This window comes from Arvicanthis niloticus, chromosome 13 (genome assembly GCF_011762505.2).
Source record: "Arvicanthis niloticus isolate mArvNil1 chromosome 13, mArvNil1.pat.X, whole genome shotgun sequence".
NCBI lineage: Eukaryota > Metazoa > Chordata > Mammalia > Rodentia > Muridae > Arvicanthis > Arvicanthis niloticus.
This window is the reverse complement of record NC_047670.1, coordinates 53021499-53037068: the sequence shown is the minus strand read 5'-3', so window position 1 is coordinate 53037068 and position 15570 is coordinate 53021499. Positions and strand designations below refer to the sequence as shown.

The window sequence follows — 15570 nt, the reverse complement described above, 5'->3', positions numbered from 1 at the left end:
TCCCATCATGGACCTGCTATTCCCCGGGGCACCTCTACCCTCAGAAACAGCGCTCACAGCACGTGCGTGCCACTCCCGCCCCGGCTGTCCCACCAGTCCCAGCGTGCTGCGCGTGGCACACGTGACCCGCCCCCTGCTATTGGTCCGGAGTGGGGAGAGGCGTGGCCGCTGTGGCGCCAGTCAACCCAAGCTTCCCTCCACTGCAGCCTGCGGTGGGAGCATCGCTGGGCCACCGGTGGCGGCAGCGTGAGGGTCGGAAGCTCAGCCTGGGCACCGCGCACGCGCCAGAAGCAGTGCGGGATAGCGGAGACCGAGGCCGGCAGGTGTGCCGGGGCATCCTCACGTGATCCGGGGGGCTGGGGCGGGGCCTTAGAGACCACACCTCCTTCAGGTTTCCCCCCATAGGGTAGACAGACTAGAGCCTCTGAAGGGTCCACCTGGGAAGATCCCCTCCCAAAATGCAGGGCACATCCAGAATGCGTGGAAATAGGGGAAACTGTCTCTCCCTTGGGGTGGAAGTTACCATGACAATAAGGGAGTCTGACGCCCTGGGAAAGAGGACCATGGAGATGAGCTGGGGGGTTCCGAATTCCTGTGGGCCCTTGATCCTACCTGGAAGGGATGGAGACGGGGATAGATGAGCCCCTAGGTCCTGGGGTTCAGTCCTGGCCCTGCTCCAGATCCCTGGGAGGCTCAAGCGCCTGGTTTCTCGTTCCTCGGGATAGCCGGCTGTCACCAGCTGCCAGCCACGAGGTGCGAGTCCTCTCCTCTCCTGTGCCGCAGGATGGGTCCCTCGGGGCTGCTGGTGGCCCTAGCCTTGCACCTGGCAGTGTGCTCCCGTCCGCACCGGGACTACTGCGTGCTGGGCGCCGGTCCTGCCGGCCTACAGATGGCCGCCCTCCTGCATCGAGCCGGCAGGGACTACAAGGTATTCGAACGCGAGTCCGCACCTGGCAGCTTCTTCACTCGCTACCCGCGCCACCGCAAGCTCATCAGCATCAACAAGCGGCACACGGGCAAGGCCAACGCTGAGTTCAATCTCCGCCACGACTGGAACTCTCTGCTCAGCGACGACCCACACCTGCTCTTCAGACACTACTCGCAGGCTTACTTCCCCGACGCCAGCGACATGGTCCTTTACCTGGCTGACTTCGCACAGCGCCTGGGGCTCCATGTGTTATACAACACAAACATCACCCATGTGACTCTGGACAAGGATCCACAAGCCTGGAACGGCCATTACTTCATTCTGACGGACCAGAAGGACCAGGTTTACCAGTGCAGGTAAGGAGTCTCAGGATACAGCTGGATTGGCCTCGAGATCGGAAAGAATGAGAGAAAGGGGCTACCAGTTACACTCCTTGCCCCCAGTGGGGCTCAGTGCCAAGGTTTGGTACAGCCAGAATTTTTTAAAGGTGCGTCCTTACCAAGATGTGGCTGAGTATGTTTGGAAAAATCTAGCAATTTATCCTCTAGGATTTGCCAAGCTCTATTGCCTTCACCATGACCCTCTGGTGTTGGGTACCGTACGTGAGCATAGCTTGTACCCAACAGCCCTTGCAGGAAGATCCAGCCTTTTAACACTACCACACTACATTCTCATCCACAGGACTCAAGTTCTAAAACCGTGCAATCAAGTAATGAAACACACATATACACAAAGCTCATATTTTAAGTACGTTTGTAAGTTTTGTTGCGCCATAATCATAGCTATCCTGGATCCCGTGTGGCCCAGAGACCACGGGTTGGACACAGCTGATAGTTTCCTAAAATAAGTATCCCCAAAGCCCACGCTGAGACAAGCAGGGTGAACTTTCCAGGCAACATTAGACACTAGCCAGTGGGATTTCAGAACAGAACCAGAGCAAGGGGCCCAACAAGCATGGCTTCCAGATACGGGTGGTACCTTGTTTTGGTTTAGGAGACATTATGTGAGCACCTCAAACTTGTTCAGTCCTCACACGAAACCTAGGAAAGATGTTCTCCAGTACTCATTTAGCAGGCATAGATCTGACCCTCTGCTCTGAAGACCTTGGTCAACAAGCCGTGCCTTACCACTAACATGGTGGGACTAAATTGGGCTAGAATGTTGCTAACACCTAAGCCTGTGCTCTATCTGCTACGCCATACTCCCTCCTTGGCTGTCAGCTTCATTCCTGGCTCCAGACAAGTGTATAACTAGTGTTAGTCTGTTCCTGTAGCTCAAAAAAAAAAAAAAAAAGGGGGGGGGCGGTGGTTGTCTTGTCTTGACTGGGACTCTTGGATTTTAGGTAGCTTCACTGGAGTAGAAGGCAGTGAGGAGCAGAGAGGAGAGGGGTCGGAAAACAAAGGTGTGTTTGCTGTATGCATCCCGTGTAGCCAAACCATTCTGCCGTCTGCAAAATCCACCCCATTATTATCCCCACCAGCACAAAGAACTAGGCATGATGGCCTGTAACCCCAGCGTTAGGGAGACTGAGGCAAGAGGATTGTCAGATCCAAGTCTAGCCCAAGCTGCATATCAAGCTCACGTCTCAATGGGACTTTGGCCCTTCTGTGCTCAGATTGTGACTCTTCTCCTTTGAAGAGTTCTGATGCCCGGACCCATAGGACCCCATGTCTTCTCCCCCGTGAAACAGGCCAGGGGATACCAGCTCGGGAGTGGGAAGATTGAGGAATAGATAAGATAAACGCACCAGCACAGTGTGGGTAGATGTGAGTGCCTGGCTTGCCAGTCACAAGAGGAACCCGAATGCCAGGGTAGAGTGCATCCCCCTGGGGAAAACTGACCTCACTGCTGTGTTAAAAATTAAAGGAGATGGTTTTGGTTTATCATAATATCAACGAGCAAACTTAATCCCCAGGTATGGTATCTTTCCGGTAAAGCATGAAGGACTGTGGCTAGCTTGGAGAGAGGCACACTGGCATGGGTCAGTAAATGGAAGAGTGAATGGGTAAAACATCTGAATGGGCGTGTCTTTGAGGAGCCTGGAGTCGGGATGAGGCAAGGAGATCCCTGCCAAGTGACCATACAACTCTTTCTGTGTTCCCACCTGCAGCGTCCTTCTTGTAGCCACCGGTTTGGCAGTCCCCAAGCTGGTTGACTTCCCTGGTTCTGAGTATGTGGAGGGGTATGAGTCTGTGTCTGTGGACCCTGAAGACTTTGTGGGTCAGAGCGTGTTGATCCTGGGCCATGGGAATTCAGCCTTCGAGACAGCAGAAAACATCTTGGGTGTCACTAACTTTGTCCACATGCTGAGCCGTTCCCGGGTTCGGCTCTCCTGGGCCACCCACTATGTCGGAGACGTCAGGTATGCTACATCTCTGCTTACGTATTCTGTACCATACATCCCGCACTAATCTGTTTCTTGATACTATAAGAAAATGCCAGTGGCTGAGTTCGTGATTTCAGAGGCTAAGTCTAGCATTCTGTTCCTCTCTCATCAGCACCCCATAGCAGACGCTATCACAGCAGCAGGCACGTATGTCAGACAGCAAGGTTGCATACAGGATGGGAAGACAGAACAAGGGGGAGGTCGGGCTTCCTTCTATAGCAAACCTCTACCTGGAACTTACAGGGGGTCCCAACAGAACTGCCTTAGTCTCTAACGCTTCTGAGGACATTACCCAGTGATCTGCCACTAGGCTCCACCTCTTAACGATCTACCACTGGGGCCCAGTGAGTGCTTGACTCCCACGTACTAAAGCCCTGGGTTCAGTCCCCTGCTCCACGTAAGCAAGGTGAGCTGACACACACCTGTAGTCTCCTCTCAGCACTCAGACGGTAGAGGCTTGAGGATGAGAGCCCAGAGTCATCCTTGGCTACTTTAGTGGATTTGAGCATGGGCCTCATTAGGACCTTATCTTTACCAAAAAAAAAGAAGAGGAAAAAAAAAAATGGAACACAACCTCCTGGTGTTACCTCTATGGGGATGAAGCTTCCCTTGGGTTAGACAGCCTCAAGTGGGGGAGCTTCCCCATCCTCACCTGCACCAGACAGCCCTCCTGATCCTCTTTCTTCTCTTGCCTGTTTGTGGGGCCCCAGAGCCATCAACAATGGCCTGCTGGACACCTACCAGCTGAAATCACTAGACGGGCTCCTGGAATCAGACCTGGAGGATCTGGCCCTCGTGAAGGACAGCAAGGGCAAGTTCCACATCACCCTGAAGTTCCTCCTGGAGGATAACAGCAACCAGAGTGCCGACTCCATTCTCCTCCCCCAGGATGACAATGACAACTTTGCCATGCGGGTGGCCTACGACCGTGTTATCCGCTGTCTGGGCTGGAAGTTTGACTTCTCCATTTTCAACCAGTGAGTTGGTTGTGAGGTGGATGTAGGGACCCCTCAGCAACACCTTCAGGCTCCCCTGGGGACATGGTAGGCTTCAGGAGAGCACCTCAGAAATGCAGGAGGAGGGTGCCAGGGACGTTGTCCCCAGAAGCTCTTGTTTCTAACAACCCTTCTCACTGGCAGGTCCCTCAGAATCTCCTCAGGGACTGAGTTCGGCAAGAAGTACCCACTGATCAAAGCCAGTTATGAATCCAAAGGAAGCCGGGGTCTCTTCATCCTAGGGACTGCCAGCCACTCAGTGGACTACCGGAAATCCGCTGGCGGCTTCATCCATGGATTCCGATACACAGGTAAGCCTGGCTAAAGGACCACTGTCCCAGGGCTCCTGACTTCCAAAGGCATCAAAGGGATGTTTTCATGGTCTGCAGATCCACCTAAAGGAAGCATGATAGTGGATACCTCTAAGGGTGGCTGTGACATGCTCAGTCCCATGCAGTTAAAAAGTGTGTTCAAGGGGATGAGTAATCTAAGCTGTGCCAGTCTCGCGGGGCTAAATAAGGTAGTACCCTTCAGTGTGTGTACCCAGGAAGCAGCTCATGCACCCAGGGTGTGGGAACGCCTCAGTGAAAGTTCTAATTGATTATGTCAGTTCTTCATGCAAGACTTTCAGTAGTAAATATGTCACTGTCTTAATAATGTTTGCCTGTGCCGGGCAGTGGTGGCGCACCCCTTTAATCCCAGCACTTGGGAGGTGGAAACAGGCGGATTTCTGAGTTTGAGGCCAGCCTGGTCTACAGAGTGAGTTCCAGAACAGCTAGGGCTGCACAGAGAAACTCTGTCTCAAAAAACCAAAATAATAATAATAATAATGTTTGCCTGTATAATAAAAAAAAAAAATTGAGTAATTTGAGGACTAAGGACACAGCACAGTGGCAGAGCTTTTAGTGTGCCTGAAGCCCTGTGTTCAGGTATCAAGATGATGCTGATGATGAAGATGATTTGATAATTGCATGAGAATAATCCCCAACCAGAAACTGATTCTTTGTGATGTCAAGGAAAAACAGAAACAGAAAGTGAAAGAAATAGGTTGCTGCATGTTGAGTATCTTCTAGAGGCTGAGCAGATGCATCCCTGAAGAACCACCAGCACCATGTGGTGGCAAGGAAGCCTTTTCTTTTCTCTTTTTTTATTATAATAGTGTGTGTGTGTGTGTGTGTGTGTGTGTGTGTGTGTGTCCGTCCGTTGTGTCCGTTGTGTCCGTTGTGTCCGTTGTGTCCGTTGTGTCCGTGTCCATGTCCATGCACACTCGCACATGTGCACAGAGCAGGTACCATGGCGTGCATGTGGAGGTCAGACAACAGCTTGCAGGAGTCGGGTCCTCCTTCCACCATGAGTTCTGGGGTTCAAACTCACATTCTTCAGCTTGCATACATAGCAAGCGCTTTGACCCACTGAGCCCTCTGGCCAGAACAGCCTGTGTTTCTTCCTGAGGAAACAGCTGAGGGCCAGAGAGATTTGCTTGCATTTGATTTGGTTTCTGGTTTTTAAAAGGCGGCCTCTCCTGCCCTTTTCTCCCCTCTATGGAGGAAGCAGTGGACCAAAGCAGCTGAGTGGACTGTTTAGCTGTCACCCACATTTTTGGGGGGTCAGATGCCATCGGCTTGGTCTGGAGTTTGCTTGCCAGGCTTGCTTTGCCCTCAGTGGATGGAGAGTCGGGTCTATCCTTGTTCTCAGAAATCCAGGAGAAGCTTTCACTCAGAGGCCTGAATGTTGTTGCTCTGTGTGTCCTCAATCCCAGGCCAGGGTCCCCAGTGCTGAGTGAGGTCAGGGAGAAAAATAACTGGCGAGAGGTAACAGTAGTAAAATGTTTGTGTTCAGATCAGGCTGTGATAGCCCAAGCTGCCCTCAAACTCCCAATCCTCCTGCCTCAGCCTCCCTGGTTCTGAGATTATAGATGTACACTACCACACCTGGTTTGTGCCATGTTTTCTTCATGAAGACAATAAGGCAGACAACATGGAGATCAGAGGAGGGGCCCCTGCACAGATCTTGATGCAAAGAATCAGGTGCTTATTGTAAAAATGTTGAAAAACACAAAACAGCACAAAATCTGTTATCACTTATTGGGGTCACACATGTGCCTTGGCATATGTTTCAAGGTCAGAGGACAGACAGCCTTTGGGAGTCAGTTTTCTTTTTCCACAATATGGGACCTGGGGATGGAACTCAGGCTTGGTGGCTGGTGAAGCCTGCCTACCTGCCAAGCCATCCCGCCAGCCCGATAAGTTTCTTTGTAGCATAAGTAAGAGGGAGTAGCAAACTTAGCATAGACTGATAGGTCCTCATGTCCTTCTGTATGGGGAGATCTTGCCCCTGCTTCCAGGTTAGAGTGGGCACTGTGATGCAGCTGCCTCTGCTGGCTGCTGCTTGAGAATCCGTCCTTGGCTCTCCTGGCAGGCGGACTCATCTAAGCAACCCTGGAGATCAGCAGTCAGTCCCCTAGTCTGTGTCTTTGGAAGCAAAAAGGTGTTCCTGGGAGATCCTAGCAGGCTCACATCTCCTCAGTGGTAGATACTAGTGGTCTCTAGAGAAGCCTCTTGCCCATGGAGTGAGTGCTGTAGAGCCTGGCTACTGCTTTGTGGACCACAACCAAATCCTAAGGGCCTTGAGTCCACATCCTCCTGTTTCCATTTAGTCTAATGGCTTGTGTCACCTCAGACCCAGGGTTTACACTTCAGTACCCTCTCCAGCTGGCAGGGAAAGCTACATAATGAGTCCAAGGCCAGCCTGGGCAACTTAGACCCGTCTCAAAGTAAGATAAGGGCTAGAGTGTAGCTTAGTGACAGAGCACTTGTCTAACATGTACAAGACCCCAGGTTCCTTCTATGGTACCAAAAGCATTGAGGAAATCTCATCACTTTCTGAGTTTGTTCATTCATGGTTTCTCTTCCACCCCCATGCCTCAGTATGCTGTCACCTGTCATCTGCAAATGTCTTGCATTCTCGAGGTGCCAGGCTTGTTCTCCATTCCAGGGACCTCCCAGGCCCCTCTAGGGTCAGCTCCTATGACCTTGTAAACTCAGCTTGGTCGCTGTCTCCTTTCTTATGAGCAGCTGGTTTGTGGCCCAGCCTCATTGCATTGGGGTGTTTTATTAACTTTGAAAGAACAAGTAATTGTGTTGGCGCATTTCATGGTGGGGTAGACCAGCCCCAGGTGGACAGTAAACCACCTCACTGCTAGCTTGGGCAACAGTTGCCTTCTACAAGATATCTCAGAACAAGACAGGGACAGGTAAATTTGGGCTGAGAAAGAAGTAGCCAGAATGTCCATGAAGCCTTAGAGATGACCTCCAAGGAGGATGGAAAGTTCTGTATCAGGGTTGGATTCAATCAGTGTAAGGGATAACTGTTGGCAGGAAACTTCCATGTACAGATAGCCTCAAGCAAGGGTAGACCATTCATACCCAAATCCATCCAACCTGTACTCAAGCTGATACCCAAGAGACAGAATGGAGCAGGGTCCCTGATTGTATGTGACTATAAAAAAGAAATATTTGCCATCTGGACATGTATATTCTTTATATACTTTTTTATATAGCCTACATATACTCTGTATACACCCTATGTATACTCTGTATATACTCTATGTATACTATTTATACTCTATGTATACTCTATACTTTGAATATACTGTGTATACTCTACATATACTCTGTATATACTCTATGTATACTCTATATACTTTGTATACTCTGTTTATACTCTATGTATACTCTGTATATTTTGTGTATACTGTGTATACTCTACATATACTTTGTATATACTCTATGTATACTCTGTATGTACTCTATATATACTCTGTATATACTCTTCCTCTGTATATACTCTACATAGACTTATACTTTTAGCTCTCAGTGCCACTGTTCCCAGGCCTGGGCCTCTCTCCACTGAGCCAAGATAAAATCTCAGGCCTTCCTCCTTCTGGCCATTTCAGTGCGTGCTGTCCACCGGCTGCTGGAACATCGGCACCATGGCATCACCTGGCCGTCCACAGAGTACCCCATCACACAGCTGACCAGCTCCATCATTCGGCGTGTAAATGAGGCTTCTGGGTTGTACCAGATGTTCAGCGTGCTGGCTGACATCATTCTGTTGAAGGAGTGAGTAGTCCTTCCCACTTCATCTCCCCCAACCCTGCTTTACCCAAACACCCTGCCCCTTGCTTCCCTACTATTCTGCATGCTAAGTTGCCCAGTTGTTTCCTGTCCAAAGGAGGCCTGCAGAGGCTAATCTATCCTGACGAGGAAGTCAGTGAGATAAATACTACAAGGTCTCAGAGACAGCTCACATGTAAAGCCCAGACTGTAGACATCTTACTGTATGCTTTGGGGGAGTTATTTAAGCTCTGCGATCTCTTGCCTTATCTACAAAATGAGCATAATTCCCTTGCCGCATTGAAGGGTGAAGATAAGAGTCCCCTCAGGCAAGGATCTGCTTGGCCCTTTTAGATCAAAATGATTACTGGCAAATCACAGGACACACAGAGCCTGAGGATATAGCGCAGGACATGTCAGGAGAGAGCAAGGGAGGACTTTACAGAAGACAGGGCAGGTGAGATACAGGAAGACTCCTAAGTCAGAGGACACCCCTTGATCCAAAGCCCTGGCTGCTCAACACCAAGTTCAGGACACTGGGAGGCCGGGAGCCTAGCACATCACCTTGCCTCCTCCTCAGCACCCCTTCCATGCGTGCCAGAGCTATCGAGATCAGGTGCCCTTGCCAGGACCCAGGCTTACTCAGCATCTTAGTCCCATCACCCAATAGCCCAGTGGTCTCCCAGCTTACTCACTCTGCCCTCAGTAGTCGCCAGCTGTCCTTTGAAAAGGCTAGTCAGACTGTTGTCCCTGCCCCCCACTTCCCTGGGGCCAACAGCTCCCCTTCTCCATCCTCTTAAGTGTACATTCACCCCATTCTTTCTTTACTCAAGCCCGATGACCTCCCTGACCCCATTACTCTCATCTCTACCTACAGAAATCAGCTTCTCCCCCACTTGCCCTCATCCTGGAATACCCTTGCCCCTGGCATGCTCTCAGGTTGAACAGAAGGCACGGTTGCCACAGTGGTATTATAGGGTGGGAGATGCCTGGTCAGTCCACAGCACTGCACCTGTGGTGGACCTGTACCTGATCCTGAGTGCTCCTGGTCCCACCTACAGGAACGCTACAGCATTTGAGTACCTGGAGGAGTTCCCTATGCAGATGCTGGCTCAGCTGGAGATGCTCACAGGGAGGACGGCACGGCATGGGCTCTTTGTCATCAACATGGAATATGGCAAAAACTTCTCTGGGCCTGAGAAGGACGTCTTCTATTATGACCGGTCCGTGGCACACATAGAAGATGCCTGGATGTCTAACTTCCTTCACCCTGTCATCTACTACTACAGACATCTCCCTACCGGTGAGCTATCCTCCCCCTCCCTGAGCTCAGCATCTTCAGAGGGCTCTTCTTAGACCACCTCTGTCTAAAAAGCAGTCACCACAAGGCCATTCAGAACATCTGCAGCTGACAGAGGGCACCCAGGGGACCCGAGTAAGCCACATATGGTCTCTGGGCACCACGTAGTGAAAGGGGAGCTGTCATGGTGTGGTGCCTCAAAAGGGGGGGGAGGGTGCTGCAGGTGAGTATTAAGAAAAATGAATGAGGGCAGGTAAGATGACTGAGTGGGTAGAGGCACTTACCGTGGAAGCCTGGAGACCTGGGTTCAATCCCTGGGACCCACGTAAAGGTGGGAGAAGAGAACTGACTGCACAGATTTGTCCTCTGACCTCCACACAGGCTCTGTGACACGTGTGCCCACACAATGTAATAATAAACCAGACAAGGACACAGTACAGAAAAGCCAGGCCAAATTCACAGTTCTGCACTCACAGCAGTTTGACTGTGGCCATTTTACTTAACTTCTCCGAGCCTTGCTTCAAGGTCTACAAAACGGGATGATGATAATCAGTCCATACAGGACTACAGGAGGATATACATGGTTTGCCAGCAGCCCAAGGGCACAGCCTGGGTACCATGCCTTTCAATTCAGAGCTTGAAAGGCCTCAGGTTGAAGAGGGTCCTCCAAACAGGTGCTTGTCAACCCAGGGCTAAGGAGTCTGGGCAGGTTTGCCATGAGCTCTAGGCCAGCCTAGGCTACATAGTGAGCTCCTATCTCAGAGCTGAGTGTAATGAGACACCCCTCTATAATCTCAGCATCTGGGAAATAGGGCTTCTTGAGACCCTGTCCCACAAAAAGAAAAAGGTAGCCCAGCTGGGAATTATTCCCAAGGGCAGAGGCAGCTTCAGAAGGCGGGGAATGGGGAGTGTAGTTCTGTAGTTGACAGCCCAAACACTGGCCAACTAGGATTGGTCACCTCCTAGAGTCTGGTTTCCAGGGCTGGTCAGTGTTGGACCAGTGGCCTATGGGCTGGGCGTTTAGAGAACAGGATGAGTCTAACTGCACCCTATGTTCTCACTGGTCCATGTGAGCACTCAGAAACCACAGGCAGCAGCTCTAGTTCCCCTTCCTCCAGCTACATGAAAGTGGCTGGTGGCCAAGCTGACCACAGCCTGGCAGAAACACCACAGGAAGGCAATCATGAGAGTAAAGGGGTGTGCCAGCATCAAGGGCTTGGCCCTGACGCCTCCCTCCTCCCACAGAACAAGACATGCGGTTCCGTCCTGCACAGTGGCCCCTGCCTCGGCCTACAGCCATCCACCACATCGTGGAGGACTTCCTGACTGACTGGACAGCCCCAGTGGGACACATCCTCCCATTGAGGCGCTTCCTGGAAAACTGTCTGGACACAGATCTGCGTAGCTTTTATGCAGGTAACCAAGTTACCAAGAGGGCAGATGGTGGGGTGTCTACCCTAGTGTTAGAGTGTTAGCAAACATGGGTTTGAGGCCTAGTACAGGAAAAGGAAAGGGAAAAAGAAGGCAGGAGAAAAGCAACGAAGAGCTAGAACTACCAAAATCCAACAATTCTGAAAACGATATAGAAAAAACTAATGGAAATTAAATGTTTGAAATGAGAAGCTCAGTGTAAGGAGTGGATGGACTAGACAGAGGTAAAGAGAGAATTGGTGGATTGGAGGGCAGAACTGACGGCTAAATACAAAGAGGGACCTAGGGCAAGAACTCAAATGATCTGGAAGAGAAAGTGACAGAAACAAGCCAGTATTTTTGTCCTTTGAAACCCCTGGATGTGCCGGGCGGTGGTGGTGGCACACCTTTAATCCCAGCACTTGGGAAGCAGAGGCAGGCGGATTTCTGAGTTCGAGGCCAGCCTGGTCTACAGAGTGAGTTTCAGGACAGACAGGGCACAACACTGTTTGGTGTCAGAATATGAATGTGTGTCCGTGTGTATTGTTTTCCTCCACAGATTTAACATCTGATTGTTTTATGTGATATTTATCATTGCCACATGGATTTCTTTTTTCCTCTCATGGGTTGCCAAATGGAAGATTCAGTTTACCGCAGCATTGAGCAGCTGCATACAAAGCGGGTTTTTTTGTTTTGTTTTGTTTTGGTTTTGTTTTCCTTATTCTGAGTAGAACTAGCACATTTTCACTTAAAGGAAATACTTTATGGCTTCCCTTTGGCTTTCCTAAATTGTTGCATGTCTGTTCATAAGCTTTGATTCCATTACCAAACAAGGTAAGGTAAGATATCTTAGTTTGCTTTCCATTGCTGTGATAAAACACCATGACCAGCAGGGTGGGGGGAAAAGGTTTGTTTCTCCCTCTTACACTTCCAGGTCACAGTTCATTGTGAATGGAAGGCAGGAACCTGGCAGCAGGAACTGAAGCAAGGGTAATGGAGGACACCCTCGCTGGCCTGTGCTCCCTAGAGCTTGCTCCGACAGCTTTCTTATGCAACCCAGGGCCACCTGCCCAGGGATGCACCAACCACAATGAGCTGGGCACTCCCACACCAATCTCTAATCAAGAAAATGTCCCTGCAGACTTGCCTACCAGGAATCAGATGGCAACCCAGCAATTAAGGTTCCCTCTTCAGCCAGCATGCCTTTAATGTCAGCAGTAGGGAGGCAGAGGAAGGCAGATCTTGAGTTTGAGGCCAGCCTAGTCTACCCTGTGGGTTCCAGGGTAACCAAGACTATGTAGAGAGACCCTGTCTTCAAAACAAAACAAAATAAAATGGGATGACCCTACCCTGTGTCCAGCTGACAAAAAGCTAATGAGCACATAAGGGTTACCCAGTTTAGGTACGTCATACCATTGTGATGGTCCTGTTGGTAGTGATGGCTACTAAGTGTGGGTAGTACACAGTAGTGTATGCAATATGAAAACCATGATGACTACTAAGTAGAAAGTATATAATATGTGGATGCCAGGGTCCCCAGCACTGCCATGCTCCTCTCTGTCCTCTCTCCCAGCCTGGCCTGACACCTTCTTTTGTCCTTCTGTAGAGTCCTGTTTCCTGTTCACTCTCACACGCCAGAGGCTGCCGCCCTTTTGCCAGCAGGGATACCTGAGAATGCAGGGACTCTCAAGCACCAAGAGCCTTCGGCAGCATGGTGTAGAAAGCAGACTCCTGCAGGACTACACGGTCACGGAGAACAGCAGCAGGTGGCTTGGGGACCACTCCTCAGCTCCAGGGCCTCTGACGCAATCCCTTGACAGCAACAGAGAGGAGCTCTGAGCATCCTCTCCCAGACTATGGTGGCTCGAACCTCTCCAGGAAACCTATGCCCAGGAAACCTCCCTCCCACCTTTCAGGCTGCTCAGGACCATCACAGAGATACCAGACAACAGGGCAGCCTGTAGAGTGCAGAAGGCTGGGATAAGGTGGTGTCCCTTCCTGTGCTGGCCCCTGGTGCTAGATGCAAGGTCAAGAGGAGGGTACCTTCTGTCAGGTACGAGATGCCTTCCACATGAGATGCCTTCCACATCCAGCTTGTGTCCAGCTTGGACCATCACTAAGTAAGCACCATGCTGCTCTTGTGTGTCTGGTTCTAGGGCCAACTAGTCTCCTTTTGCTTCTGGTTCACTCTGCAGATGGGCTTGGCTCTACCTAGGGAACATCTCAAAGCTGGAGGCCCCTCATTTCCATAGTGGGCGTATTGGAGTGAAGGCTTGGAGTCTTCAGCAATGGAGTAAAACAGTTGGGGTCTCTGCTTCCCAGTACAGATGTGGACTCCAATTCAGAAGCATCAGATACCAGTTCTCATCCAGGAGGCCTGCCCCTATGCCACCCTTTCTTTCCACATTGTATTGCCTTCCCTGGCACTGGCTCTCAGGAGAACTAGCCAGGCTGGGCATCACAGGCCCAGAGGGCTGGTATAGGGCAGAGACAGAAAACTCCTGCAAGGTCATCCGTCCAACTGGCTTCTCAGGAGCAAGGCACCTCAGTGCTGCCCTGTCCCCAAGATCACACTCCCAGGAGTCAGCAGCCTGTGTGTCCCTCTCACACCTTGCTGCCTGACAACCTGAGCCATGTCTTCCCTGACACCTGCCTGGGCAGGTTTAAGGTGATGCTGTGCCTGCTGCCTTGGGCATGGAAATGTTGACGCTTGCCGAGCTCCGGGCTGCCCTGATGCTCCTCTCCTCTTCCTTGCCTTCCCTCCCAAGCCTACGCTCAGCCGACAGATTAGCAAAGAAGCCCTGAGGAAAGCATGGCCCACACGGGCAGCATGGTGATCACGTGATCTCCCATAGCCCCAGAGTGCAGGTACTGTTTCTTACCAGGTCTCTATCAGTCTTCATGGAGGCCACTCAAATGTCCAGGGACACGACAACCCCAAAGCCTCTTCCTGGGATCATCCTCTTCTCCATGGGAGAGTCTTGGCTAGGTCCAAACCCTCTTAGCCACCTGACCTGCCTGCAGCCAACTTCCTTTCTGGCCTACCAGGTTCTAACAGGACAATTCAACAACATCATGTCGCCAGGAGGAACTGTGTGTACCCCTGTACCTACTTGGAGTAGTTTGCATAGGGCCAGACCTTCTAAGTCATCATCCAAATCCAGGATGTCACTGTGGCCATGTTTCACACAGATTGACTGGCAAGCCAAACTTGGACCCCTGCCATTCCACCCTCTTCTCTTTGGAAGAAAATGCTTTGGCATTTTCAAACAAGTCTTTGATTTAGCACTACAAAATCAAATCCTGCTCGCCCTCCAGTCATCAAGTATGGCTGAGCCACTTGTTTGGTGCCTTAGCAAGTAGCTGGCTGACACCCTTGTATAAGACATCTGCTGCTTCCTGTCATCTGCCAAATCATTGATTCCATCAAAATATCAGGCAGCCTTATTTGTTTTTAACACATCTTCTGTTCTTGCTCAGTTGACTAGAGATGTCTTCTACTCCCCCCCCCCCCCCCATAGGGATTCCATGTCCTGGCCTGGTACTCATTATATAGCCCAGCCTGCACTGGACTCATGGTGAGTCCCCTGCCTCAACCTTGCAAGTATTGGGATTACAAGTTTGAACCACGCTGGGCAGTGGTGTCGCACGCCTTTAATCCCAGCACTTGGGAGGCAGAGGCAGGCAGATTTCTGAGTTCGAGGCCACCCTGGTCTACAGAGTGAGTTCCAGGACAGCCAGGGCTACACAGAGAAACCCTGTCTCAAAAAACCAAAAAAAAAAAAAAAAAAAAAAAACCAAGTTTGAACCACATAACCTTTTTTAAGATTTATTTTTACTTATGTGTACTCATATGTGCTTATGTGTGAGTATGTGTACATGAGTGCAGGTGCCCAGAGACCAGAAGAAGGTGTCAGAACCCCCTTAAAGCTGAAGTTACAGGAGGTTGCCACCATTGTGGGGGGGTGGGGGGAACAGACCTCAAATCCTCTGGAAGAGCAGAAAGTACTGAGCCAATTGCTCTGGGACCGCTTCCCCATAACTATTTTAAAGAAAAGAATAAAAATAAGCCAAGCTAGATGTGGCACACACCAATATCCTACATTAGGGTGGCCACGGCAGGAGAACTGAGGTTTAAAGTCAGCCTGGGCTACATGGAGAGTTCCTTAAAGCCAGCCTGGGCTACATGAAGAGTTCCAGTATGGGCAACTTAAAAAGATCCTATCTCAAAAAAGAAATTTTAAAAAGGCAAAAATAACTGGTCATGGTGGTATATGCCTTTAATCTTAGCATGCTCAAAGCATAGGGTGGAGAATTCAAGGCTAGCCTGGGTGACACATATATAATGAGATCCTCTCTCAATCAATTGACCAATCAATGGGCAGGAATAATTATGGTGAAGGAACTGGCTGAAATAAGTGAGAGAGACATGAGGA

General features: G+C 50.5%; 1 protein-coding gene across 1 annotated transcript; it reads left to right on the top strand.

The window, feature by feature from the left end:
• The first annotated feature begins 196 nt into the window (after window positions 1-196).
• Foxred2 (FAD dependent oxidoreductase domain containing 2) lies at window positions 197-14899 on the top strand. Its single transcript, XM_076911580.1, has 9 exons — window positions 197-323; window positions 784-1284; window positions 3039-3290; window positions 4025-4291; window positions 4454-4620; window positions 8265-8430; window positions 9486-9727; window positions 10970-11140; window positions 12741-14899. The coding sequence occupies exons 2-9, from the start codon at window positions 785-787 to the stop codon at window positions 12971-12973; spliced, it is 1998 nt and encodes a 665-aa protein (XP_076767695.1). The 5' UTR covers window positions 197-323; window position 784; the 3' UTR covers window positions 12974-14899.
• Window positions 14900-15570: the final 671 nt, after the last annotated feature.